The following is a 25,187-nucleotide window of genomic DNA, read 5'->3' on the forward strand; positions in this document are numbered from 1 at the left end:
ATTAGGGCCTGCTCTGGGACATTTCCCTGTGAAATAGAAGCACAACCCTCTGGCAATAACCTCTGGTCACTGCCAACTGGGGACAGGTGCAACCAAGTGATCTTGGAAACGCTATCCACAGTCCTCAATGCTGTACGGTCCCCTTATTCTGAATTTCCTGACCCCTAGATCCTTGTCCTCTAGCAGTTCTTGCTACTCTTGTATCTCAGACAGGAATATCAGCAGCATGTGGCCGTTTTAATGTACTGCTCTGCTCAGCCAGCAAAGGGTGTCCCTTCCCCAACCCAAAGGAGGCTCCTGTGAGCCTACACGCCATACTGCTGCTTGGAGTTCTCCATCTCGTTCCCTTTTTATCCTGTGAAATATTTATAGGGTCACGGAGCCATTCTCCATCCCAGCAAAAGCTAAACTCCACCTCATTGACATTAATTATTCAGTATCTATCGTCAGGAGTATCTCTCATTCAAACATCACATTAAAAATACCCAGCTACGAAAACCCTTCACTCTGCGAGATGGCATCCCATCTGCTCCCTTGGCCCAGCCAGCCAGGCCAAGCAACCTAGTGAGACCAGCTCAGCCTCGCACTGCCACAGCAGCTTGGAAGTCAGACGGGGAATGGCTTGTCAGGGGGCTGATCTGACCAAGTAAACAATTACAGAGCGCTCCGAATGAAGGGGCAGCCAGGGGCCAGATACTGGGGTGGGGCAGCAGGGGCAGGAGAGGTGCATGGTGGAAGGGCAGGGGGGACATTGATGCTTAGTTATTTATGCCATTACAAACAGCAGAGAACAGCAAATGTGCAGAGGGGAAGGGATGAGGCTCACCAATGGCTTTGTCACTCACTCGCTCTCTGCTCTTGGGCAGATCATTTTCTTGGCCCTCTTTGTGCCTCAGTTTCCCCATGTTGCACATGGGGATAGTAACACTTTGTATGTACATATAGGAGGATCCCAGAAACTGTTCGTACATGAGTGGATCATTTGAGTATGCAAAGTTACTCCCAGGCATAAGCATTTGCAGGATTGGGGCCTTAATTTGTGCTTCTGAAGGCAAGGACTTACCTTTATAAAAGTCTGCACTGCTCCAAAAGCACAAATATTACTGTAGAAATAATTAACAATAATAAAAATAAAACCCATTGGTGAGGCTCATCCTTTCCCCTTCGCACAAAGGTTTTCAACCCAGCACATCTCAGCAGCAGGATTTTGTTCTCTAGCATTATGCTGAAGTGAACTGGCTTCATGTTGCATTGATTAGCAAATGGCTGACATTGTGTTTTCTCCCAGCTCAGAGCTTTCAGAGTTGGTTTTGAGTGTGTCTTATTGTGATAGAATACAGTAGGATTCGGTATGCGGATTATCAGTGTTTGATCCCAAATAAATTAACGCTCCAGACATCCATTTGGATAGAAGAGGCTTTACTTCAAGAAAGGATTGTCTGTGCAACCACCCAGCAACTTGAATTTAGTGCCAGGCGATGAGAAAGGAGACAGGCACAGCTAATATATTTCTGATTACAGTGCTGGCTGAAGAACGCATTGGGACAGAGGCAATGTGAAATATCCCTGCATTTGCTAAGGTGTTAGAGAGAGCCAACAGGTAGCAATATATGACAGAATAATCTTTTACACAGAGGCCGGGGGGGGAGGGGGGTGAACAACTGGCGACAAATCTCTTCAGTCTAATCAAATGTGCTGAAAAGAACAACTACTGTACATCCATTTGGAAATTCCCTGTTGCCTTTTCCCCTGGATTGGCGTGGTTTCCTCTCTTAGCTCCTGTGTCTTGTCTTCACATACGTTCTTCACAATCATTACTTACAGAGCCTAATAACTAGCTTGGGAAGGGTTGATTAATGTATAATCTTCATCGTGATTACACAGTGTAATTGGCATTAATTTGGAGAGCCAGCTAATTATGAAAATAATTGTCACAGCTTTTCCATTTTAATAAAATGGGGAAATGGGCTTGCACTATTGAGAGAAGTGGGGATACAGTAATAGCGTGTGGAGCCCAGGGTTTGTTCCATGTACACCTGGCACTTGAGGCGAGTCGGGGCAAAGACAATCTTTCAGGGTTGCAATAAGAAAAACTAGCATCAGAAAAGAAATAACCTTAGGAAAATATCCTGAAAACCAACCTCCGCTCACCATCCCCCTGCGTAACAAAGCCACAGTGAGGTCAGCCTCAGCTCAGCAAACAGCTCAGCCACCCTCAGAACAAACAGCTTGTTAATATTTCAAAGCAGAGTTTTCCCCCTTGTTCACGTTGTGTGAAACAATCCTTCTCACCACCAGTGACGCCGTGAGAACTGAGGCTCTCACAAGCGCCCAGAAAAGCCAAACAGTTTTCACTCCTGACCTCGCTGTGATTTTATTTTTAAAAGTAAACAAACAAGGCTGGTGGGGTGGGGGAAAGGAAAGAGGTACGCACAGTTTTTTCTTTCCCTGAAGATGGATATTTGCCAATTAAATAACACTAACCTATGGAGGACAAATTTGGCATTTTTACTCAAAAGTCAGTAAAAATGGTGAAATGCTGCTTGCGAGATGCACATTTGCACATGAAAATATCCGCTTGTGCACATGAATACTCTAGGAGAGTTAATTAGCACGTTCACGTGGTGCTAGCGTTCATTGCATCAGCCAGACCTAGCTCTCGGCGTGGTCTAAATCCTGATCTGTGTAATAGCTAGTGCAACACAATTAGCTTTAGTATTATGTATGAGTACTCCAGTAGTACCTATAGGCTTCAGTTGAGATCAGGGCCCCACGGTGAAAGGAGCTGCACAGACACATAGTAAGAGACAGATTCTGCCTCAAGTTGCTAGTGATATAAGTAGTAATACAGACAATGAGTGAAACTCAGCTGTCTGCGTTTCCCCTAGGTTTCACATGGGTGTCCTTCCTGGTCTTTTGACAAGAACTTCACCATGACTTTGCTCAGATGAAAAAAAAATTGAAGTCAATGGACTGTAAAAGAATCAGCAATAAAAAGGTATCCGCTTTTATGGATTGACCATAAATACACGTCATATGAAACACCAAAACTAAGGGTCCTTTAGTGGTGATGTATTTCTCTACAGCATTTCCCACCGCCACCCTATTTTAAAAAGTGTTCGAGATGTCTTGGAGATTAATTGAGTTACTGTTCACTTGATTTACTGCTAACAGCCTTTTCACAGTGTTACCTCCTTGTCTATTCAGATCACAGCTGCTCATCTTCCCCCTTCCTTTGCCTCCTATGGCTTTGCAGGCGGATAAAAGATGGCTGTGCTGAGGTCTCTCACCCACTCAGCTCGATTTTAGGCTTACAGGGATGCTTTGCAATATCTTCCTGATAAGCATGAGAGTATTGGCTGCCTACCTGATCCCAGAAGGGACCATGCCATTGCCCTGGGTGGTCAGTGATGCTCACAGATCTCACGCTGCAATGCAATGGATTGGTTCACATTTATGAAGGTTGAACGGCCGCAGGCACAGGGTGTTTGCAATTCTACTTGTAAGCAATTTTGAGGTAGGGGCCCTCTTTTCGTTCTGTTTGTACTGCGCTTAGCACACGGAGGTTCTGGCTGGAACTCCTGGGCATCACAAGACTACACATAATAATAGTAATAACAACTCTCTTCTGAGGCACAGTAAAGTGCTGAACACGCTTTTCCACCCTGGTGACCCTGGCTCAAATCCCATTGCCAGTGAGCATTCGGTAAAATCACACCAGGCTCTGCAGACACTTGTTCTGATCACCAAACCTACACCAGTCTCTGCCCAAGAAAGGCCCAGAGTTAGGCTAGCCAGGGTAAGGACTGGGGGGTGTATTTGCAGCAGGGGTGAACAAAGGGTAAGTGGTTTTGGCTTTGAAAAACATAATCAGTTCAGTTTTTCCTTTACTAAAGCCGAGGCTCTGAGTGGTTTGAATGCAAAGCTCCAGAGAGGAATGGTCCATGTCCTGTGACCAACTTAGGGTGACCAGATGTCCTGATTTTATAGGGACAGTCCTGATTTTTGGGTCTTTTTCTTATATAGGATCCTATTACCACCCACCCCAGTCCCGATTTTTCCCACTTGCTGTCTGGTCACCCCAGACCAACTCCAGTTCTGCTTCATCTCAATTTCAAAGGAACAAACAATTTGAAGCCAATAGAGGATGGATTTATTTATTTTGCAAAACTGTAGCCAGGCATGTTTTAGCTCTGGGGTTCATTTCACCCACACTCTCAAAGTCCAAGGAGGAGGCAACAGCCCCCAGATCCCTGCCTACCCCATCTCCTTCATTCACCTTCCGTTGACGGCAGGGGCATTGATCCTCCTGTTTCTGACACCCGAACCACAGCTGTAAAACCACACCATAAGCAAGAAGCCTCACTCATGCACAACTGCATAGAGTCATAGACTCATAGACTTTAAGGTCAGAAGGGACCATTATGATCGTCTACTCTGACCTCCTGCACAATGCAGGCCACAGAATCTCACCCACCCACTCCTGTATCAAACCCCTAACCTATGTCTGAGCCATTGAAGTCCTCAAATCATGGTTTAAAGACTTCAAGGTGCAGAGAATCCTCCAGCAAGTGACCCGTGCCCCACGCTGCAGAGGAAGGCGAAAAAAACCCTGGGCCTCTGCCAATCTGCCCTGGAGGAAAATTCCTTCCCGATCCCAAATATGGCGATCAGCTAAACCCTGAGCATGTGGGCAAGACTCACCAGCCAGACACCCAGGAAAGAATTCTCTGTAGTAACTCAGATCCCACCCCATCTAACATCCCATCACAGGCTATTGAGCATTTTTACCGCTAATAGCCAACGATCAATTAATTGCCAAAAATAGGCTATCCCATCGTACCATCCCCTCCATAAACTTATCAAGCTTAGTCTTGAAGCCAGATATGTCTTTTGCCCCCACTACCCCCCTTGGAAGGTTGTTCCAGAACTTCATTCCTCTGATGGTTAGAAACCTTCGTCTAATTTCAAGTCTAAACTTCCTGATGGCCAGTTTATATCCATTTGTTCTTGTGTCCACATTGGTACTGAGTTAAATAATTCCTCTCCCTCCCTGGTATTTATCCCTCTGATATATTTATAGAGAGCAATCATATCTCCCCTCAGCCTTCTTTTGGTTAGGCTAAACAAGCCAAGCTCTTTGAGTCTCCTTTCATAAGACAGGTTTTCCATTCCTCGGATCATCCTAGTAGCCCTTCTCTGTACCTGTTCCAGTCTGAATTCATCCTTCTTAAACATGGGAGTCCAGAACTGCACACAGTATTCCAGATGAGGTCTCACCAGTGCCTTGTATAACGGTACAAAAACCTCCTTATCTCTACAGCATACTACATATGGCCAGGCAGACTGCAAGTATGCAGGCAGACAACTACTGCACATTGTTATTCCGGAAAGCTGATGTATCTCATTGTATTTAGGAACTTCAGATAGCCACGCGCCACCTATTAGAACAGGCTGCTGCTGCCTAAGGATTCAACAGCCTGCTGCTGAACTGCTGATGTTTCTAAACACAAATGAATATAGTTGAAGTTGTCCCCAAAAAGGATATTACATGTTGGAGAAAATGACTTTACAGTATTCAGAAGGCCATGCATTTAATGTCTTCCAGTGCACAATAATGCATCCTGTATCCCATACCAAAAAAGTATGCCTCACTACTCTGTGTCAACAGCTAGTAAGCAAATCATCATATTCCTAGTTAATTCCACTAGGCAACTGGAGAGAATCTGTTATTTGGATGGTAAGTCTATGACGTGTGAGACTGTTCGAATTCATACTCGTTACCAAACTTAGGGAAATATCGAGACTCCAGTGTTACCTGATGAATAATTGTGCCAATAGCGGCAACAGTTTTCCTCCAAATCACTGCTGGATATGATCCGCTCAGTGTTCTTCAAACAGAAATGTCAAGGCATAAAAGCAACTGCATTTGCTAAAATATGTGGTTGGGAGGAAGGAGAACCTAGATCATCAAATATTAACGATGGGAAACAATGTATTTTGTGCCTTATTACATCTGTCTTTGTGTATTTTAAATATCAATCACCAGGCAGGTTAAATACTTAATCAGTTTGTAGGGGGTTTTTTTTGTTTGTTTGTTTGTTTGTTTGCTTTAAAAGCAGGCTAATTACTCTCCAGAGAATGTCAATCTGCAAATGAGAAAATTCAAACTCAACTTCCCTTCTTTTTTTATTTGTCTTATTTTCTGACTATTGAAAGTGCTGCTGGAATTGGGAAGTTTCAAAGGTGAAAAAACTCAAAAATGAGATACAAAAATGAATGTTTAAAACTCCTGTTTAAAATCTTGGATCAAAAGGGATGGATGGAGCAGGCATTTCACAGGGACAGGGAGCTGGCATTAGACACACAGGGAGGTTTGGATGCAAAGAACTGGCAGGCTGTAGCTCTAGCTAAATCATAGAATATCAGGGTTGGAAGGGACCCCAGGAGGTCATCCAGTCCAACCCCTTGCTCAAAGCAGGACCAATCCCCAGACCCCTAAATGGCCCCCTCAAGGATTGAACTCACAATCCTAGGTTTAGCAGGCCAATGCTCAAACCACTGAGCTATCCCTCCCCCACTGAAAATTAGTCCCTCCTTTCAGAGCAAAATCCAGATCCCATGAAACAGCAAAGTCCCGCTGCATCAAAAAGGGCAGTATTGGGCCCAGACACAGTTGGCATGACCAATTCCATTCCCCCCATTCTCTGGCTCATGACAAGACCCACACAACCTCAAAACAGACCAAGCGTCCAGTCAGAATGTGGCTATGGACAACCCAGATGGGATTTAAGAAGGCCCTAGTGAATTAAGTACCCAACTCCCATTGACAAAGGCCATACACTAAGACAAAGCAAAAAGATCTCATTAGCAGCTTACAGTGCTCTACAGAATGTCTCTCTACACCATTTATTACACAGACGTGTCTTATCCATATAAGAGAAATTATATGTATATCTCAGGACAGGACCCTGTTAACCATATAGGTGTGAGCTGCTTTATGTTTCCCAGGTTAAAACTCGTTTTCTGTGCTTTCTATCCCACCAGTTTAATTCTTGTCTAGTCAAAATCTGCCAGACAAGTTTTCTGGCCAAAAGCCATTTTCCTTAAATGGCTGGTTATTTTTAGCTTCACAGCAGCTAAATGTACAAGAAAGTCAAAGCGTTTCAGGTGTTTTCCAATTTAACAAAACAAACCAGCTTCGTTCTAGGAAAGGGAATTTCAGCAGCACTTAGTCTGTCATGTAATCACATACCTTTTTCTCTTTATAAAATCACGGTGTTATTTAGCTTTGAGAAACAGCTACATTTGATCACACTTTTCCCTCCCCTGCTGACAGTGTTGCTAACACACTTAGACAGTGTCCTAACAGTCCCCTTCCATTGATGGCATTCTGGAACAAGCACTTGTTTTGAAAAAGATCTTCCTGAGGATGCAGAGAGCATTACTCCCTGCAGAGACAACATGGGATGCACCCTGAAGCATTTCCTACACCTCCCATCTACCCTTTGGCACCAGACTTTGTGTGTTCTCTCAAACTTAGGGCCCGTGGGATTTCCTTCCCTTGCAATTGTTTTCTTTCCTTCTGAGTGCTGGGCTGCTTGTTTTGTCCTTTTCAGCTTGGTTCTATTTTTGTGGTGAAACTGGCAAAAAATTGGCCCTGGGACAACATTCTGATGAGATTGAGTGGGGAAAATGTCTGTTTTCTATGTCAGGGGTTCTCAACCTTTTTCTTTCTGAGCCCTTCTCATCCCCCCTCCCCCCTCCCTGACATGCTATAAAAACTCCACGGCCCCCCTGTGCCACAATAACTGGTTTTCTGCATATAAAAGCCAGGGCTGGCGTTAGGGGGTAGCAAGCCGGGCAATTACCTGGGGTCCCACGCCATAGGGGGCCCTGTGAAGCTACATTGCTCAGGCTTCGGCTTCAGCCTCAGGTGGCCTAGCTCAGGGCCTTGGACTTCAGCCCCATGCGGGGGGGCTTCAGCTTTCTGCCCTGGGCCCCAGCGAGTCTAATGCTGGCCCTGCTTGGTGGCCCCCCTGAAACCTGCCCGCGGCCCCAAAGGGAGCCCCGGACCCCTGTTGAGAATCACTGCTCTATACGACAAACTGGCAAAACGAGTCTCCAGAATTTAATTTCTCCGAATCCCTTCCTCCAGAATGGCTGCCAGAGAGTCACAGAGCTGCAGCCAACTGGGAAACCGAGTGAAGACACCAGAGGCTTTGACTCCCCCCCGCATCAGTGCTCAGAATGCAGCAAGGCAGGGATGGGTGGGACAGTGCTCAGACCGAGGCAGTGCTCTGTATGGCCCCTGGGAAAGGAAGATAATGCTGTTGTGTCCACTCTCAGGGACGGTTCTGAAGATTCACACCTGCAAACCGACCGAGTGACTCAGCAGAAAGAAAACCCCTGTGGTCCACAAGTCCTTCCCTGAGAGTGGAAACAACAGCATTATCTTGGAAGTGAAAATATGAAATAAATGCAGTGACATCAACCCCATCCAAAAGGGAATGAATACACAGATAAGAGAGAAAGAGGCACAGTGACTGATCTACTCAAGAATGGCCTTCTCTCCCGTCTCTGTGCTCCAAACAGCCATTAGTGTATAACGGGGCCCTGAGCTTAGGTGCCAGGTGAGCTGGAGCTCACCAGTCCCTGCACCCTCATGGCAGCGCAATCGGGTGTCTTCCAAAAGTCACAGCGAGCGATTCTGTGGAAGACTCTTTGTGAAGCAAGAGGGGAAGATAAAGTCCAGAAGAAGCTGGAAACTCCATCCTACAATTCACATTTTACTGAGGAGTCCTTTGTGCTGAGTGGGAATTATAAGCACGCAGAAGATGCACAAAGGGATCCTTTCCCTGCCCCTCACCCTCAGCCCCATAGCTCACACCTCCTGCACCAACGGAGAGGATGGAAGTAAGACCCCTGCAGTAACACGAACCCAGACTTTACTTCCTGGGGCAGCGGCAGAGATCTGCTCCGCAGCAGCAAAGATCCAGGCTCTTCTATAGGCAATAACTGGAACTTGCACGTTTTAATTCCTCCACGGCAGAAATTGAAAATGATTTCTTAAGGGCATAGATTGGTTTCTTGCTCTGACAGAACAGCAAAGGAACTGAATTCCTGCCCCCTGTACACTTTTAGTGATGATGCATTGGCCCTGTCACGTCAGCTTGGCAGAGCCTAATGTGATGCAACGTGGTCATGTAGCTGATGCAATTTGAGGCTACAAAGGCATGGACTGAATGAAACAGAAACCTGGGGAATCAGCTGCCTGTTACTTACAGGACTGAGCTCTCCGAAGGGGATTCTCCATGTGAATATTAACGGCTCCCAAACAGCCCCTGCGTCAGAGACTGGCTTTGCAGGGCTGTGTCACGACTGTAACATCATCGGCACAGTTCTAGTCAGTGTTTTCTTTCTTTTCTAAAGGAAAAAAGATGGGACTTGGGCCTTTCTTGGGGCAGCCCTACATTCTTCTCTCAGAGGGGTGTCTTCTGTCACCTCTACCTGCATTTTCTAAGGGACCAGGGCTTCTTTCCATTACGACCCCTTCGTGCCACATCAAGGAAGCCAGGGAGGAACGCAGCAGGTCTGGCCACCTTGGACTTTCCCCTGCACAAGGGGAATCCTTGAGTGACATAGACCCAGCCATCACCCCACTGCAGCCCCCCACAGCTCCAGTTACCCCTGGCTGCTGGAAGGGCTGCGTGGGGCCATGAGCAACTGGGTGTATTTGGGAGCAGCCCTGAGGCTCCTGGACAGCCCCCAAGTACGGAGTAAATCTCCTCCCTCCTCAGCTCACATCCTACCACTGAGCACAACTCAGCTGGAGCTAAGGGACAGACCTGACATGCTTTATTTCTCTTTCCCCAATAGCCTGGCTTGAAAAGAGCTGTGCTGACTACTGTCCTACTGCTTGGCAAGCGTGTGAGGCAGAGAGTGCCGGGAAAATCTACTGGAGACCTGGAGGGATCGAGTCCAGGGACAGACTCGACAGCTTGCCGTACATCTCACCTGCCCATCACAGGTCCCTGGGCCCTAGCCTCATGAAGCCACGTGTTGAAAAGCAGCGGCAGACTCATGGGATTGGAATGGGAAACCTTCAGGTCCAAGGAAACTGCTCAGGTTCTCCAGCATTCCACGTACCGTACCACAGCTCCCAAGCTGCACGGGCTCTATAAATACACATCAGCATACGGGGCTATCACGTCCTAACCATCGATAGACAACCAGTGCCTCGAACTGGGAACCTAGCAGACCGGCTTTATCCTGGATTACGTGAACAGTAGCCAAGGAGGAGTAAATAGGCTGCTTGGGGAAACTATAGAGGACCAGCGCTGCTCAGCAAAAACCAACCCCTCGTTGTAAATCCTGGACGCAGGCTCCTGGAAGTAATCTCCAGTCTGGGCTGTTCAGGAGGGAGAAACCTTAAACCCCTCTGCCTGGGGCTGGAGGAAGCCCTCAGATGCTAAGCTCTGTACTATGTGTTCAGGTTTGGTGTGCAGATGGGTACAGGAGAGGCAAACAGACGAGGCCTGTGTCTCCTCACAGCTTTGTGAAACTGGTGCGACTCCCCTGAGGCAGAGAGGCGGGCTGGCCTTGTGGTTAAGGCAGCGGACTGGGACTCAGGAGGCAGCGTTCAGAGTCTGGCTCTGCCACAGACTGTCTTTGAAACTTTGGGCAAATCACCTCATCTCTTTTCTCCTCTCGGTTCACCATCTGAGGCTAAAACCTCAGCGTGGGGGTTCTGAGTGTGAAATAAACCGTGCTCTGTGAAGCACTTCGAGTTAAACATTTTATTAAAGCTAATGTTCAAAAAAAATATATAATACACAGGCTGAGAAAAGAGTGTCTGTCCATCTGGCTATAGTGCTTAGATTATCCACAAATACAAAGTTTGTTTTAAAAGATACATAATCAGCAATAACCCAAATTTAGGTGAATAAATGTAACAATACAGTTTAGATCTACAGTGCTACAGTGATGAAGTGGTCTTCAGTGGAGTCACTTCCCAGTTTTAGATCCTAATCAGGCCCGTTAGCATGCGCTGGTTTCCTGTCTGTCTCAGGCTCTTGGCGAGCCCTCGTCACCTCTGAGCACATCAATCTAACACATTTTTCCCCACTGAGGCAGGGCAGGGCTGTTCTCCCCATTGCCCCGATGGTGAACGGAGGCTCTGAGACACAAAGTGACCTGCACAAGGCCACACAAAGTGTCTGTGAGGGAGCTCGGAAATAAACCCAGGTGTCTCAAGCTCCAGGCTAGCGCCCTACCCTCTGGACCATTCTTCTTCTCTAAACCTTCCTGAATGGAGGATTTTTGTGGCATTTTATTGCCAAGGCAGATTTCTCTAGTCTGGGAGGGGGGTTGGAGAGGAAACGCCGTGGGAACCATCTGCACCAGCAGCATCGGTATTTCACACCCAGCATGTCACTGGGCTCGGGTTCCTTACACCAGTTGGTTTATCCAGAATGCAAGTCGAAAGCCAGAGCATCGAGAGCCTGTCTCAAATCATGCTGGCCATTGTGGCTGAAAGGTCGGGGAAGCATCGTGGGATAGGACATGCCCAGCCAGCTTCCGCCTCTCTCTAGTTAGCCCGATGAAAGAGTCATTTCACTTCTATTCAGCTTGTCCTCCGACCCTGTAACTGTGGGGAAAACACGAGATTGTGTCTGGGCTCCAATCCCAAGTGCGCTTAGAAGTGTCAGACTGAAAACCAAATCATCAGTGCTAACAAACCATCTCCCTCCAAGAAGGAGAAGTGAAGTGCTTGTTGCTGGAAACCCTCTCCTCGGCTCGGAGCATAATATCTCCAAGTATCCTCCCGGTGGGTGCATTTTAAAAGCCTTTCCATGTAAGAGTAAAGTTCAGCACAACACTGAAGATCCGGCTGGCCAGAGAGGTGTTAGCAGCATGACTAAGAGGGTCAGGCGGAGTTGCTGTGGGTCCCGCCATCCTGGGGGAAAAGTCTCCATTTAGCAGGTGCTGCTTTGCTTCCACACAAGGCCGACTGGAGGAAGGAGAAATCTTGTCCCTCAGGGGGTGCAGCGTTTTCCCTTCCCAGGCCAGGGGGTGACATCAAGGCTGTTGCACAGTGGGATGCATCTCATCACTGCTGCCCGTAGCTCCTGGGATGCAGTGAAAAGATGCTGAACGGAAAGGTAAGATTGTGATCGCAAACTACAAAATCCCAGGCATTCCCAGCCCCAGCTCCCGTTCCGTGCTCAGACTCCCTGGGGCAGAGCCGGGAGAGGCCAGGACAGCAGCTCCCTGCTAGGCTTCAGTACAAACTGCCACAACTTGCAAATGTGGGTGGCTAAAACGGGGACTTAACTCCCAATTTGGGCACAGAAATAAGTGGGCTGATTTCCAGAGGTGCTGAGCAACGGCAGCTCCCCATTGACTTCAGTAGGCTCTGCTCCTCTGCAACTCGGGTCTCCTGCCCACGTCTGCATTTAAGGTGCCTGACTTTAAAAAAAATCAGCCCAACGGATGTTGCTGAATTCACCAGCTAAAAATGAATGAGAAGCGCTGAGAAGGAAGTTTCTGCTGCATATAGGCATGAGGACCACGTGCCACTAAAGTCCTGCGTCAGCCCGATTTTGAGGCTCGATGAGGGACTCAGTTGGTACACAGGCCTCTCTTGCTGGCCTTCTGCACAGCATGAATTTCACCCATTGAGTGCAGCTCAGTTCTCAACTGGTCTCAGCGCTCTCCGGCTTCCAGCGCCTCCCATTATACCTTGGTGAGGTTTCATGGATGGAGCTGAAGCTGGGAAGTTCACCTCACGGAGACCCAGATTTAACCATGTCTTGCAACATAACAAAAATGTGCTGAGAAATGCCAAGAAACTGAATCCAAGCGGAAAATGAAGTACAGAAAATGCGTGTCCTTTCTGGAAGGATTTGCTTGGCTGCTAGGAAAGACAAGTCCTTTGCAGTGGTTTTATTCATCCCGTAAAACCCGTTCCCAGGAGACAGTATCTTCCTCTTTGTTCATTTTGGCATTAAACATGCAAAATCTTATTCCATTCGCACTGTATTAGATACTTCATGTCACAGGGGGTGACATTATTCTCCCATGTATAAGCTGTTTAACAGATGAGCAGTCAAGGGGCAAAGAAATACATTATTAATGTTTCTGGTTAAATTAACTGATTAAAAACACCCTGGGTAAAATGTACGTATCAGCGTTTTACACACACGAAATGAGAAACTAATGGAATATGGTGGCTTGTTTTTTAATGAAAAACAGATAGGGAGAGTCTGAAAAGGTGAGCCACCTTTAATGGAAATTGCATGTTATGGATAGTAGAACCCATCAGATGAGAAGGTGGGGGGTTGATAATGGAAGGGAGGATTCTGAGAGTCTTCTGCGCTCATTACGGGCTTTGGTTTCCTGCCTACGTTTCCTGGAGGTGGCTTTGAAGTGATGCCGCCTAGTTCTATTGGGCTTTGCCTGGCAAAGGGTAGGGGACTTGCTTTCAGGTTGGTAGTTGTTTGGGATTGCAGGCTTGATTCAACAGCACAGGGATTTGGGGTCAAGGTCACCTATGAAAGACACTTGCTCTACGGTGACCTCCCAGCCGGTACCATCTCTATAATCCTCTGAGCCTTTAGCGATATGCTGTTTCTCATGTGCCACCGTACATACCAGCTCATCGGCCAAGATGCCATGCTGATGAGTGCAGAATGAGCACCTAGAACATCTCAACTATGGGTCAGACCATTTGCTGAGCGGCATAAGGACGATGTAGGGGAAGGCATGAGCTCTGGGCTTGTCTTGCCATCGCTGTGATTGTCTCTGGCCTGTACCTATATGTTTGCCATGCTCAGGGGCTGCTCCTGGCAGCATAGTGTTTGTAACAGGCGTATCGCAGACCCCAGAGCTGTGCCCCCCCACACACACATGTGCTCAGCACTCAGCCACGGATGTGACTCCTCATGTGGAGACAAGGAATTATTAAGCTTCTTCCCAGCGTTAGCTGCTACCTTCCCCCAAGAGCAGCTCGGTCAGGACATGGTGTGTCAGGCGGCTTTAGCAGCAGGGGTAAGGCAGGTCAGAGCTGGGAGATACTCCCAACACCCCGACCAACCTCCGGACTCAACAGAATCTCCGACGTCAGAGACAGGAACGGCCCAATAGATCCAGCACATCTCCCTGGCACTAGAAAGATGGACTGACACCATTCTATGCATCGCAGTAACAGCGAAGGTGCTGTACATACATAGTAAGAGCTAATCTCTGCCCTGAAAGCGCTTGCAACTTAAATAAACCAGAGAAAGGAAAGGTTATTGTCCCCATTCCACAGCTGGGGAACTGGGGCACAGATAGACGAAGTGACTGGTCTATGGTCACACAGGAGAGCCAGAGCTGCAGAGCCAAAGTCCCTGTCTCAGTCTTAACCACAAGACCATCGTTCATCTCTGGATGTACGATTGTCTCCTCCCAGACATTACAACCAAAGAGCAACGCTTGTTATCACAGGCCCGATGCTCTGGAACTGCTTGGTATGAAGCCAGCCAGGACTCTGGGTAGCGTGACTCCCCTCAGGGCACGGAGCCTCCTTGGCTATGGCCTTCCTGGGACTGACCTCAGAGCATTCAGCACCCCTGTTCTCAACGTGCACTTCCCATTGGTGAGACCACCTGGACGGGACCCCTGGGGAAGCCAGAGGGCCCTGCACCCCTTCTGCAGGCAGCCATGACTCTCAGCCAGCGTGTGACACAGAAGGGTTATTAGTCGACAAGAACACAGCGTAGAACAGAACTTGTTAGCACAGAAATCAGTGACTTTCAGCAAAGTCCAACTTAGGGGGACCCTGGGCCAGACGCCCTGGACTCCCCCATCTCTGAGTCCCCAACAGCAGACTGCCTAGCTTCCAGCAACGACCTCCAACATGCCTGTGGGCCCTCCTCCTGATCTTTGTCTCGCTTCCTGGGCAAAGTGTCACCTGGTCGCATCCCCCTCCTGGGAGCTGGAGCCGCCTCACCTGTCCTCGAGGGTCTCAGCAAAAGTCACACACCCAATTCCCACGACGTAGGCATTGTGCAATACAGGGAAATCGAGGCCCACACAGTATTCATGCAAAACAGTAAGACTCACATAGGCTCATGTACAACATAATAAGGAGGAAAAGCCCACTTTGTCACATCTGTGTGGGTACATAAATGTATAATATGCATCTTTAGATCTTTAAGATCCCAAATCAGTAACAGAATCTCTGGGCAGATGTAAATATTGGAAATGTATTGACATTTTAACTCATACTGTTCCCTCATGGTGAATTCCTGCTCTTCCTCTTACCTGCCAGGAGCGGAGTTCAGGATTCTGTGTTTCCCCACCCTCCCTTTCGGTCTGGCATACGTACAGGGCACTGAACACTGGCACCTAAGCACCATATGCTGTATGTAAAGTTAGGTTGGCAACTGGAAACAGAAGTCACATCAAATGGTCCAGGAATGCTTCAGGGCACTCGAGTCCTGGGAATGACACTGATGGGACGATGGGCCAGCACTGTCAGTCAGACCCAGTGGGATGTAACTCAGGCACTGTGGCCAGCGCTCCATCACTGCCCTTGGGGACTGGGCAAGTTACTGCCTCCATAGTGCCCTGGATACCCACTGAGTCTGGCGAGGTCGAGCTGTCATCCCCCTGGAGAACTACCTAGCTAGGGGGAAGCTGCAGCCATCTCCAGGAGAAGCCAGCTGTCACCTTAGTGTATTAAACTTACTTAAGACCAGAAGATCTGTGCTCCCTGCTGACGGGCTGGCATGTCCCTGTGGCTCTCCTATGGTTTCCTGGATGCACTGCCTGGCTCTGGTCCCTTCCCAGCAAGGTCACCGTCTCCCTGGGGATCTGCTGCCCCCTGCCTAACAGAGAGGGCCAGTCACCAGTAACTTCCCAATTACCGGGAGTTAGGCTGGTATAATACTGGTGTAAGTGAGAACAGACACCGGCCCCTCCTTGGAGTCAATAATTAAACTTTTCCATGGATTTCAGTGCAGTTACTCCTGATTTACCATCAGTGCGGTTCCATTGCGTGAGATAGTAACAGAGACATTCCCAGACTGGATCACACCCATGGTCCATCCAGTTGAATACCCTGTTTATGGCAATGGACAGCACCAGACACAGCAGAGGAAAGTACATGAAACCCGCAAGACACATGTGGGATAATCTAACCCCTATGAAAGTCTGATCTGAGCCCTCACCTTAACTCACAGGCGTTACTTCTGATGTGCATTGTGACAGGAGGAGAATCAGGCCAAAGGCTTTTCCCCCAGCACTTTGCCAGCTGCCCTACAAGGCTTGCCACCCAAATGCTCGAACTGCTTTTCTACAAAGCCACTTGGCTGCATTTTATGTCCTGCTAAACTAACCAGCAGCCCTAGATAAAGATCAGGCTTTGTCGGGGATTAAATCCAGGTGCTGCAGTAAATCCAGGTGTTGCACAGAAACAAACAAACTGCCAAATCTCTCTGCTCTCGCTGCGTTTTCCTGACCCAGCCTTCTGGCGGGCATCCAGGCATGAGGCCGGTGGTTCTTAACTCTCCTTCCCGTCTCTCTTCCACCAGTTATTCAGCTCTGCAGCAGCTGCGCTGGCCTGGCACACAGATGCATGTTCGTTGAGTGCCACTCCCACACACAGGACAGATTCCCCGGGGACACAGGGACACGCCATAGGGCCCATCAGTGCCACTTGACAGAGGGGAAAATGCATGTTCCTCAGCTGGTCTCTCCTGCTCCCTCCCTAGCTCTGGCCCGTTGTGCTAATCGGATTAATCACCTCTGTCCTTGCCAGCTGAGAGCAGCGGTTGAGTAGCAGTGGGTGAGGGGGAGAGTTGGGGAAGAGGCAGCCCCAAACACAGGGCCAGAGCTGGGTCTTTCGCACCGCGTGGGTGCTACTAGAAGTGAACAGTGCGTATTAGTTCACTCCCCCCCACCACCCACCCAAATGTTAGAATCTTGTAAGTCACTAACTTCAGACTGGTTTCAGTGGGGTAGCCGTGTTAGTCTGGATCAGCAAAAAGAACAAGGAGTCCTTGTGGCACCTTCGAGACTAACAAACCACGAAAGCTTATGCTCAAATACATTTGTTAGTCTTTAAGGTGCCACAAGGATTCCTCGTTCTTTGAATTTAAGACTATTGGCCCAGTCCTCAACTGGGCATAAACTGGCATGGCTCCAAAGACTTCAATGGAGGCGCACCAATTTACATCAGCTGGGAATCTCTCGCTGGCAGTTAACGTTCAGTCGTTTGCACCTCATGTTTGTGCAGTCTAATTGGCAATGTTTATTGTGATATTTCTTTGAACGATCCATTCGGATATTATTATTTTTTACATCTAAGAAAGAGCATCTACTACAAACAGCACGTGCATAACCCTGATCAAGGGAGCAGATCAAAGCACTAATTTGAGATCAAAGGCCTTCAACAGTGCTACAGCAGAAACCAATTAAGTTAGCAACAGATTTCTTCATGATATTTACATTTCTAATTTGCATAAAACATGATTAAAATGAAACAGGCTTTTTTTTTTAGCATGCTCTATTAATTACAAAAAGAACCACAAGCTCCTGGGAATAGGGCACTATCAAGATAAGGGCAATGAAAATGCCAAGAAACTTTTAATTTCCCAGATAAGCAGACTTTAGAACAGTCAAGATTTCCAAAACTGATCAGGGAGTTTGGAAGTGTCTATTACTGGTTGTTCAGACACCTTAAAGGGATCTGGTTTTGAGAAAGTACAGTGCACTCACGTGGGTCAAGAGGGGCTCCCAGAAACGGAGATTCTCAAAATTACTTTGAAAACTCTGGCCTACTTGTTTAAAACAAAACATCTTTAAAGCTTTGAGTAACTCCAGTGTGAGCGGTAACTAACTAGAGGTTCTCTTGAGCTTACTCTGGTTGGTTTAATTACAAACCCAAGTTTTTTCTTATCCTGGCTTCCATCGGAGTGGCATTGGAACACACTATTTGTCCGTCTCCACTTTAGCTCATGCTGCTGGAGTGTGAGCTGGGTTTAATTGTATTCATCCAGCCAGATAGGTTCTGATTCCAGAACCTGTGGTGCTGGTGGGGCCCACACATATTAGAATGAGCTCAATTTCATATCCAGACATGAGGCTGATCTGGCAGCACAGGCAGTGAGAAACTCCAAAAAAAAAAAAAAAAAAAAGTATTTTGATTTGTGTAAATTCAGCAAATTTACCCTGGAAATTCACTGATGGGAGAATAAATCAGGCACCCAGACGTGTCATTTTTATAGCCATTCTTTGGACCATAAGCATGCTTTAAACTGTAATGCACGGTAGAAAAAAAAGAAAAGGAAGTGTCTGAAAGCTTGAAATTCTTAAGGATCTGCAATACCGTTTTTAGGCAACATGGCCATCAATAAAACATACTGAAAAATATATTTGTCTGTGCTGAAGTCTTGTATTATATGTGTTGTCCATCTGGTGCACAGTCCACCCAAAATCTGGAGCAGAAAAACAATGCAACAACTGAAATAAATCCAGGCTCGTGTGTGTGATTGACTGGGCTTGTAACAAAGACTGCAGCACAGTAAAAGTACTTTGTATTTGTCTTTATTATGGGTTACAAAGCTCAATATTAGCACTAGATTTCCCAGTACACCTGCTGCTATCCGATTAACATGGCCATTAAACTGCACACCTGCAATGGTTTTAAGCACAGGCCATTGCACTCTGGCCACCAGCCCCTCTCCATTACAGGAGATCTGATTCTCCTCTCACTTCTGCCCATGTAAATCAGGTGGGACTTTGTTTAAGTCAATGAAGTTACACTAGTAGAAATCCATTGGAAGAATAAGAGGTGGTTAAAAATCACTAACATCTTTTGCAGAGACTTAGGACGGCCCAGTGGTTAGGGTGCTGGCCTGGGACATGGGAATCCTAAATCCAATTCCCTGCTCTGCCATCGATTTCCTGTGTGACCCTGGGCAAGTCCCTTAGCCTCTCTCTGCCTCAGTTCCCCATCTGTAGAATGCACTGCCTGACCTCACAGGGGTATTGTGAGGATAATTATGTCAATGACTGTGAAGTGCTCAAATACTATAGTGGTGGGGCCATATAAATACCATAGACGGACCGAATTCAGCACACTAAACAGGTGGAAGAAGGAAAGTCATGGGACTTTCTTTAAAAAAGCATAAATAGAAAATGTAGATAAAATCAGTGTAAATAAAAAGATATTATGAAAAGCCTACTTGTTTTACTCTCAGCAACTGCTGATCCTTCAGATGCTGGCTTCAGAGTTACCGGCTTCACTGCAGTTGTATCCAGTAGGTAGCATGCACTGAAAAGAGTTTGAAAAAGTTTCGCAGCTCTCTTTTCTATAAAAAATGGACTTATTTAGAAAAAATTGTATTCATTTAAGTCAAAATGTGTATTGAAAACACCAAATGTTGTCAAAATAGTTATTAAACATTTTTGTTTCCTTGTTTGTTTGCCAAAAGCCAGGTGTTCAGTCAACAAACATTTTCTGTACACTTTTAAGAAAGTTCTCAGTACAAATTTTGAAAAGAAATGGATCCATCAGGAACCCTTTGAGATCCAGCATTGTTGGTGAAAGTTGTTTTTCACTTCTTGATCATGTCCGGAGTCAGGGCGGGGGAAGAAAGCACTGCCGGGGAACTGAACGCTGTCTAGGAGGGATAGATAGCGTTTCACGCGCTCATATCCAGCCTGGAATGGAAATGGCCCAAGGTTGTAACCCTCTGGTCGTTGTTTGTGTGAGCCTGTGATGCCAGGATGATATCATCCCAGTTCAGTCCCATCGAGTGCCTGTATCCCCAGCAACTGTTAGCAACCAACACCCTTGTTAGTAGCACGGGCAGAGAAGGCAAGGTCTGAAGGGCCATTGGGAATGACCAGCTCTCTCATCTTTAGAGACGGTGCCACCCCACCCCCGTTTGGAGGGAGGCAGATTAGCAAAGGGACGATGTGTCGGAGAACCTTCTACTGCCACTGCCTCTTCTCTCCCTGCTCTCCAGCAGTGGAGCCAGCACACGGGCTGTGTGTTACTTAACCCCATTTAAGCCATTTGGAGCAGAGCCTTTCCATGGACTTCAATGGGCTTTGTACCAGACCCTTTGTGACTCAACCCTGGTATTCACTGGCAACGGTGTGCAGGGTCTGGCTAGCTGCACACGGCTTTGAAAGGCTCTGGCAGTGCGAAAGCAGCCGGGGGAAAAGCTCCAGCAGCTCCCGGGTGTTGGAGCCTTTCACTGCGGTGAAGAACAACTCAGGCAGCAGGACGCTGCTGTGCTGAAAATAGCAGTGTAGACGTGGAGGCAGTGTAGACGTGGGAGGCAGTGCTTGGGTGTGCAGAGATCCCTGCAGGGTGTATACCCTAAGGTTCTGGCATGTCTTTACTCCTCTCGCCTAAGCAGTGTCTCACTGTCTAAACTGCTATTTATACCTGAGCTGGGGGGGTGGAGATGCATTTTATGTACTCCACGCTCTGCCAGAGGTGTAGACATAACGTAAGTCTAGTGGCCTTATGCCAGCCTTCTGCACATGGGTGAATTTTTCCTACCTGAACAAAAACCTGCAGTCTCCCATACCATTCACAAGCACTCAAATTCCAAAGAGAACTACTTTCCAGGTCTGACCCTGAATGGCAATAAAATAAAAAGATGCCATATATGAAAATTCAAATGGAGTGCAAATAAGGATTCTACCTACATTAAATTAGAATTATTGTATGTGAATTGAATGCCTGTTAATTATGCATTGCTAAACCTCTGTTAATTAAAATTAATATCCACCTGGTATTTAGCATGCAATATTAGTTTTATGAAGTTAAATTAAATCACACACTCATAACCAAATACTGGCAGTCAACTGATTTGTTTTTTATTCTTCTGTTGCCGCCTGCAAAAGTCAGGGCTTTAAGTGAGACGATGCATCAAATAGCAAATGCAATTCAACAAATATTATGACATGCTGTTCATCATCTGCCCTAAATATTTAACAGTTCAGCTTTATGTGATTTTGATGCCACATGCTTTGAATTTGCTCTTAATAGATGCTGAATTTTCAAGCTGACTCTGTTTCACCATTTATAAAATGAATACAATGAATTCCACTCAAGAGCTAATGACCCCAAATCTCAGCCTGGTTGGGCCTTTTTTTATAAGTGTTCTTCTTGTCACATGAAGGTTTCTTTAAAAAGGAAAGAAAGAGAGAGAGAAAAGAAAGCCCCATGGAAAAATTGTTTCTGTTTAATGCTATCCACTCTCTCCAGAATGCCCTTTATGTAGGAAAAGATCAAAGGTCTGTAATAGATTTCAAGAGGTTTCAAAGGGCCATGTGGTGTAGACTCCAATGCCTGGAGCTGGGTGAGTGATTAAATTGCTCTGTGCTGCTGCTAAGGGGCAGGTGAAAGACATAATTGGGAAATTTAAGACCTGCTTTAGCCTCCTTATCTTCCATTCTCCTGGAGAAAAAGGGGGCGGTGCCATCCTAGAATCTGGGGTGTGGGTACCTGTGCAAAAGGGGGAAACGTGCCAGCTGAACGAGGAAGCCATGCCACGCGCACAAAGGGGGAGAACGTGCTGTGAATGCCATGAGGAGACAAACGTTTATGGGGCTAGGCTGCAATCTGCCCTGAATGTGTGACAGCTGCTTTGCTCCTGGAGCAGCCAGAAAATGAGTTGCTGCTCAGACAGTCACGCTTGCCGCCTGCTCTGGGCATGGAGGAAGTTAGTTCAGCCCGTTCCTAGCACAGTTCACATTCCCCTCTGGCCACTGAGCAGGGAGGGAGCCGCCAGGAAACCTGCCCCTCCATTGCAATTCCCTGGCAGCAGCAGTACAGGGTGAGCGGCCCCTGCTCTCCCCATCACAGCCAAAGCAACAGGCTGAGCAGGAAAGTCAGGTGGAGCCTCATCCTGCCTGTGTGGCTGAGGATGAGAAAAGGGGCTTGACTTTTTCAATGAACACCATTTTTCATCAAAATGTCATTTTTAATAAAACTTCTTTTTATTTTTTTGCCAACTCGTCTCGCTGAGAGTCTGGCAAGGCACTAGAGAATCCTGCCTGTTTTCAAACGTTTTCAGTGGAAACTGGTAAGGAAAATTTTTTTCTTTAGCCTTTATACTCTCCCCTCTCTCCCCCCCCCTTGCATTGCTCTTTTGGACTGTTCAGCATAGTTACACCGGGGGGGCTTCCCTCACCCTAAAAGTGACAATTTTTTAAAAAGGCAGAAAATTTGGAAAAATGACAAATTGGGGTAAGAAGCCAAAATTCCCAGGACCCTTTTTCTGTTTTTCCACCATCTTCATTTTCAAGCCTATGGAGGTGGGACTCTGCTAAACCCAGAGAAAGTAGCAGGCAGGACAGCACTGGAAGAAGCTCATGTTCAAAGCAACTGCAGCCGAAAACTAGAAGAGGAGTTGACCCACATGAGCAAGTTCTTCCTTCAAAAACGTTCTGATCTCTTGTAAAAATGTGACACTTGAGAGAGCAACTCACAGGGAGCTGTAGACTGTGCAACTGGCACAACGCACAAGTCTCCGTGGGTCTTCGTGACCTTGGCAGTGATACAGGGTCTTATTCACACTGATGAACAATTTACCCAGGTCATGAATCATTCCTTCAGGTGCTTTGCAGACCTGCTAGTCCGGTCTGCCTCCCTGCTGGCCCCAGTTCATGCCCCTAGCACAGCTCACCCGAGGAGCCTTCCAGGCCGGGAGGGAGGGGAAAATGAAAGCTGCATGCCAGGAGGCAGCTGCAGTGGACAGTTGATGGTTTGCCACAGCTGTAGGCTTGATTTTTGGCTGCAAGGAGTCCCGATTTTACGACTACAAAATGGGCATGAGGCCTTAGCGTGCCCTCATTAGCACCTGAGCAACCCTGCACAGGGACTTCCACATATGTAAACAAAGCTGGGATTGGGCCCATGTTGTTTGTGAGTAGAAAGACACTCCCTGAGGTCACTGTGAGTTTGGATCAGGCTCTCGCTCTCTGTTGGGTCAAGAGAGACTTTAGCTGGCTAATACCACAAGGGAGACCATTATCTGTAAGACTGACTAGTCGCTCGGGGTGAAATCCATCCCAGCATAGGAGGCCAGTGCATCACTGATAGCCTTCAAAGGAGGCTCACGTGGCCCATCAGTGTGACCTAACCCTTTGCTGGCCCAGTGCACAGGGGGGCTTTCACAGGGAATGAATGAATCCCATAAGGACAGTGCAAGAGAGGGGGAGAAACAAAGGGGTTGGAAATTGCATGTGGCTCTAGTGAAGAGTCCAGAATTTGTTAATGGAGTGAAGAGCTGAGCCGACACCAGAAAGGGACCTGGGAGCTTACCCCTTCCTAAAGGCTGAGAAACCGATTTCTAGTTTACTATGCAACTGTCAACTCTACAGCAGGGGTTGCAGTGGGGCAGCAAGCCCTGGAGAACTGAAACAGGGACAGAAAACATCCTCCGAGTTGTCTGAGCAGCCAGTTGCTCTGCACACGTCTGTGTCAGAGGCAGGTAAAAGGTATGTTAGAGGGCACCATCCCCATATCAACCCTGCTACCCCCTTTTGGAAGTGAGGTGAGTGAGTGACTGACCACGACTACACGGGGTTTTAAAGAAAAACGCCTCCTTTTCTGAGGAGCGATCGCTAATGTAAAGCTGATGGAACTGACTATATTTAAATATGAATTGAACCCAATACATGCTAATGAAGCTGCACATTCATTCTATTGTGAGTAAAGCAAACTAAGTACCAGTCAGGAAATAAAGTGGGTAAATTATTAGTTTGGCAACTCAAAGAGTTGGAAATCTCTAGCACCATTGCAATTACAGGGGAGACCGAGAGGGGAAACTTATTAATCGGTTCCAATCCAATGGAAGTGGTTCTACAGGGTGATACATCTCTCAATCACTTAGGATTTAGATGCAGGACTCTTACCTCCAGCAATGAACTGAACTCTTATCCCTCGCACAGGGAAACCTGAGGAAACGTCAAAACTCTGACCCCCCAGGAGAGATTAGAAGGTAAAACCCCATTGCGGCAGAGCTGGGTTCTCTTTTCCTCCTCCCAACTGCTGGGCTGGGAGGTGCTGCACTATTTGTGGCTGGCTGTGAGAGTCCACTTAGGATCAGGTGGAGGGGGCTGAGTGGCCAGAAGCTATTAGGGGTGGTGCTAGGGGACTATAAAACTGGCCTCTAGGCCCCCATTGCCTACTCTGCTTTGGGAGCTCAGTGTAGATGGAAATCTGCTCCAACTCTGAGACACCGGTTTGGGGGGGGGGGGGGGGGGGTTGCTCAGCCCACCTCAGCTCAGCAGTATATTTCTGGCTGGGAAAGTGGCACAGCTCAGAAGCTTGATGTAGATTGGAATTTAATTCTGTTCAGGAGCTTAGGCTAGTGTCAGCAATGGGCGCCTATGCTAGTTTCAGAGGCGCCTCACGGGTTAAGAATTCAGCCCAAAGTATGACCTAGCGCTGGTAGGCTTCAGACAGAAACTTATGTACCGTAATGAGATGTGTTTAAAAAGGATTGTTCATTGTTTCAGAAGCTGCTACCGGGATTATGGAAAATCTGTTTCCTCTGGGATCTTCAATTAGCCCCTTATTTTCTTCTTTTTTTTTTTTAATGGACTCCTGATTCCCTTTGTACTTTGTGTCGTCGTCTGTACCCACGGTGTGATAGCTACACAATATGGGGTGAAGTGGGAGTGGCAAACTGAGAATGTTGCCATCCAACAAACAATTTGAAACTCTCCCTGGTGTAAAGTGCAGCTAAACATACACCTACCACAACTACTTGTACTAGCGAGGCTCAGTTGGTGGAGTACTTGTGGCTAGTGGTCATGAAAGGGGCTGTGAACACCGCTGCATCCACTTTTCTCCACCTAGAATCCCAGGCTCCGGCTAGGAGAGAAAAGGGGGAAAACCTCATGGGTAGAGTGATCTCTTTACCGTCTTCCTTGTAAATCCAGGAATCTGGGGTTGAAAATCACCCTCCTCTTTGTGACGTACACAGAGAGCCTGAGCAAATGGGTTGGGTGTGAGTAACCAGACCAGGTTATGGGGCAGAACCCTCTCTCCTAATCCATGGGCAGGATATTGGGTTGCTCTTCAGTGGCTAATACTGCGGTGCCTGGCTAGAATAGGTGCTGCTGGGCTCTGCACAGCTCTTGTGGGTTCTAGGTCTATCATGTAG

At 47.3% G+C, this 25,187-nt stretch overlaps 1 protein-coding gene across 3 annotated transcripts in view; it reads right to left on the reverse strand.

The window, feature by feature from the left end:
• The window catches only part of GRIK3 (glutamate ionotropic receptor kainate type subunit 3), a 223,905-nt gene that overhangs the window by 105,661 nt on the left and 93,057 nt on the right, over window positions 1-25,187 (reverse strand). Inside the window, exon 1 of one of the 3 annotated variants that reach the window (XM_024202892.1) lies at window positions 2,485-2,506. The exons of the other annotated variants lie outside the window; for them this stretch is intronic. Coding sequence (XP_024058660.1) covers window positions 2,485-2,506 — 22 coding nt within the window. Of the gene's footprint in view, window positions 1-2,484; window positions 2,507-25,187 lie in introns of those variants that run through there. 3 annotated transcript variants of the gene reach the window in all.

The sequence above is a fragment of the Terrapene carolina genome, unplaced genomic scaffold (assembly GCF_002925995.2).
Source record: "Terrapene carolina triunguis isolate 2854851 unplaced genomic scaffold, T_m_triunguis-2.0 Scaffold236, whole genome shotgun sequence".
Classification (NCBI taxonomy): domain Eukaryota; kingdom Metazoa; phylum Chordata; order Testudines; family Emydidae; genus Terrapene; species Terrapene triunguis.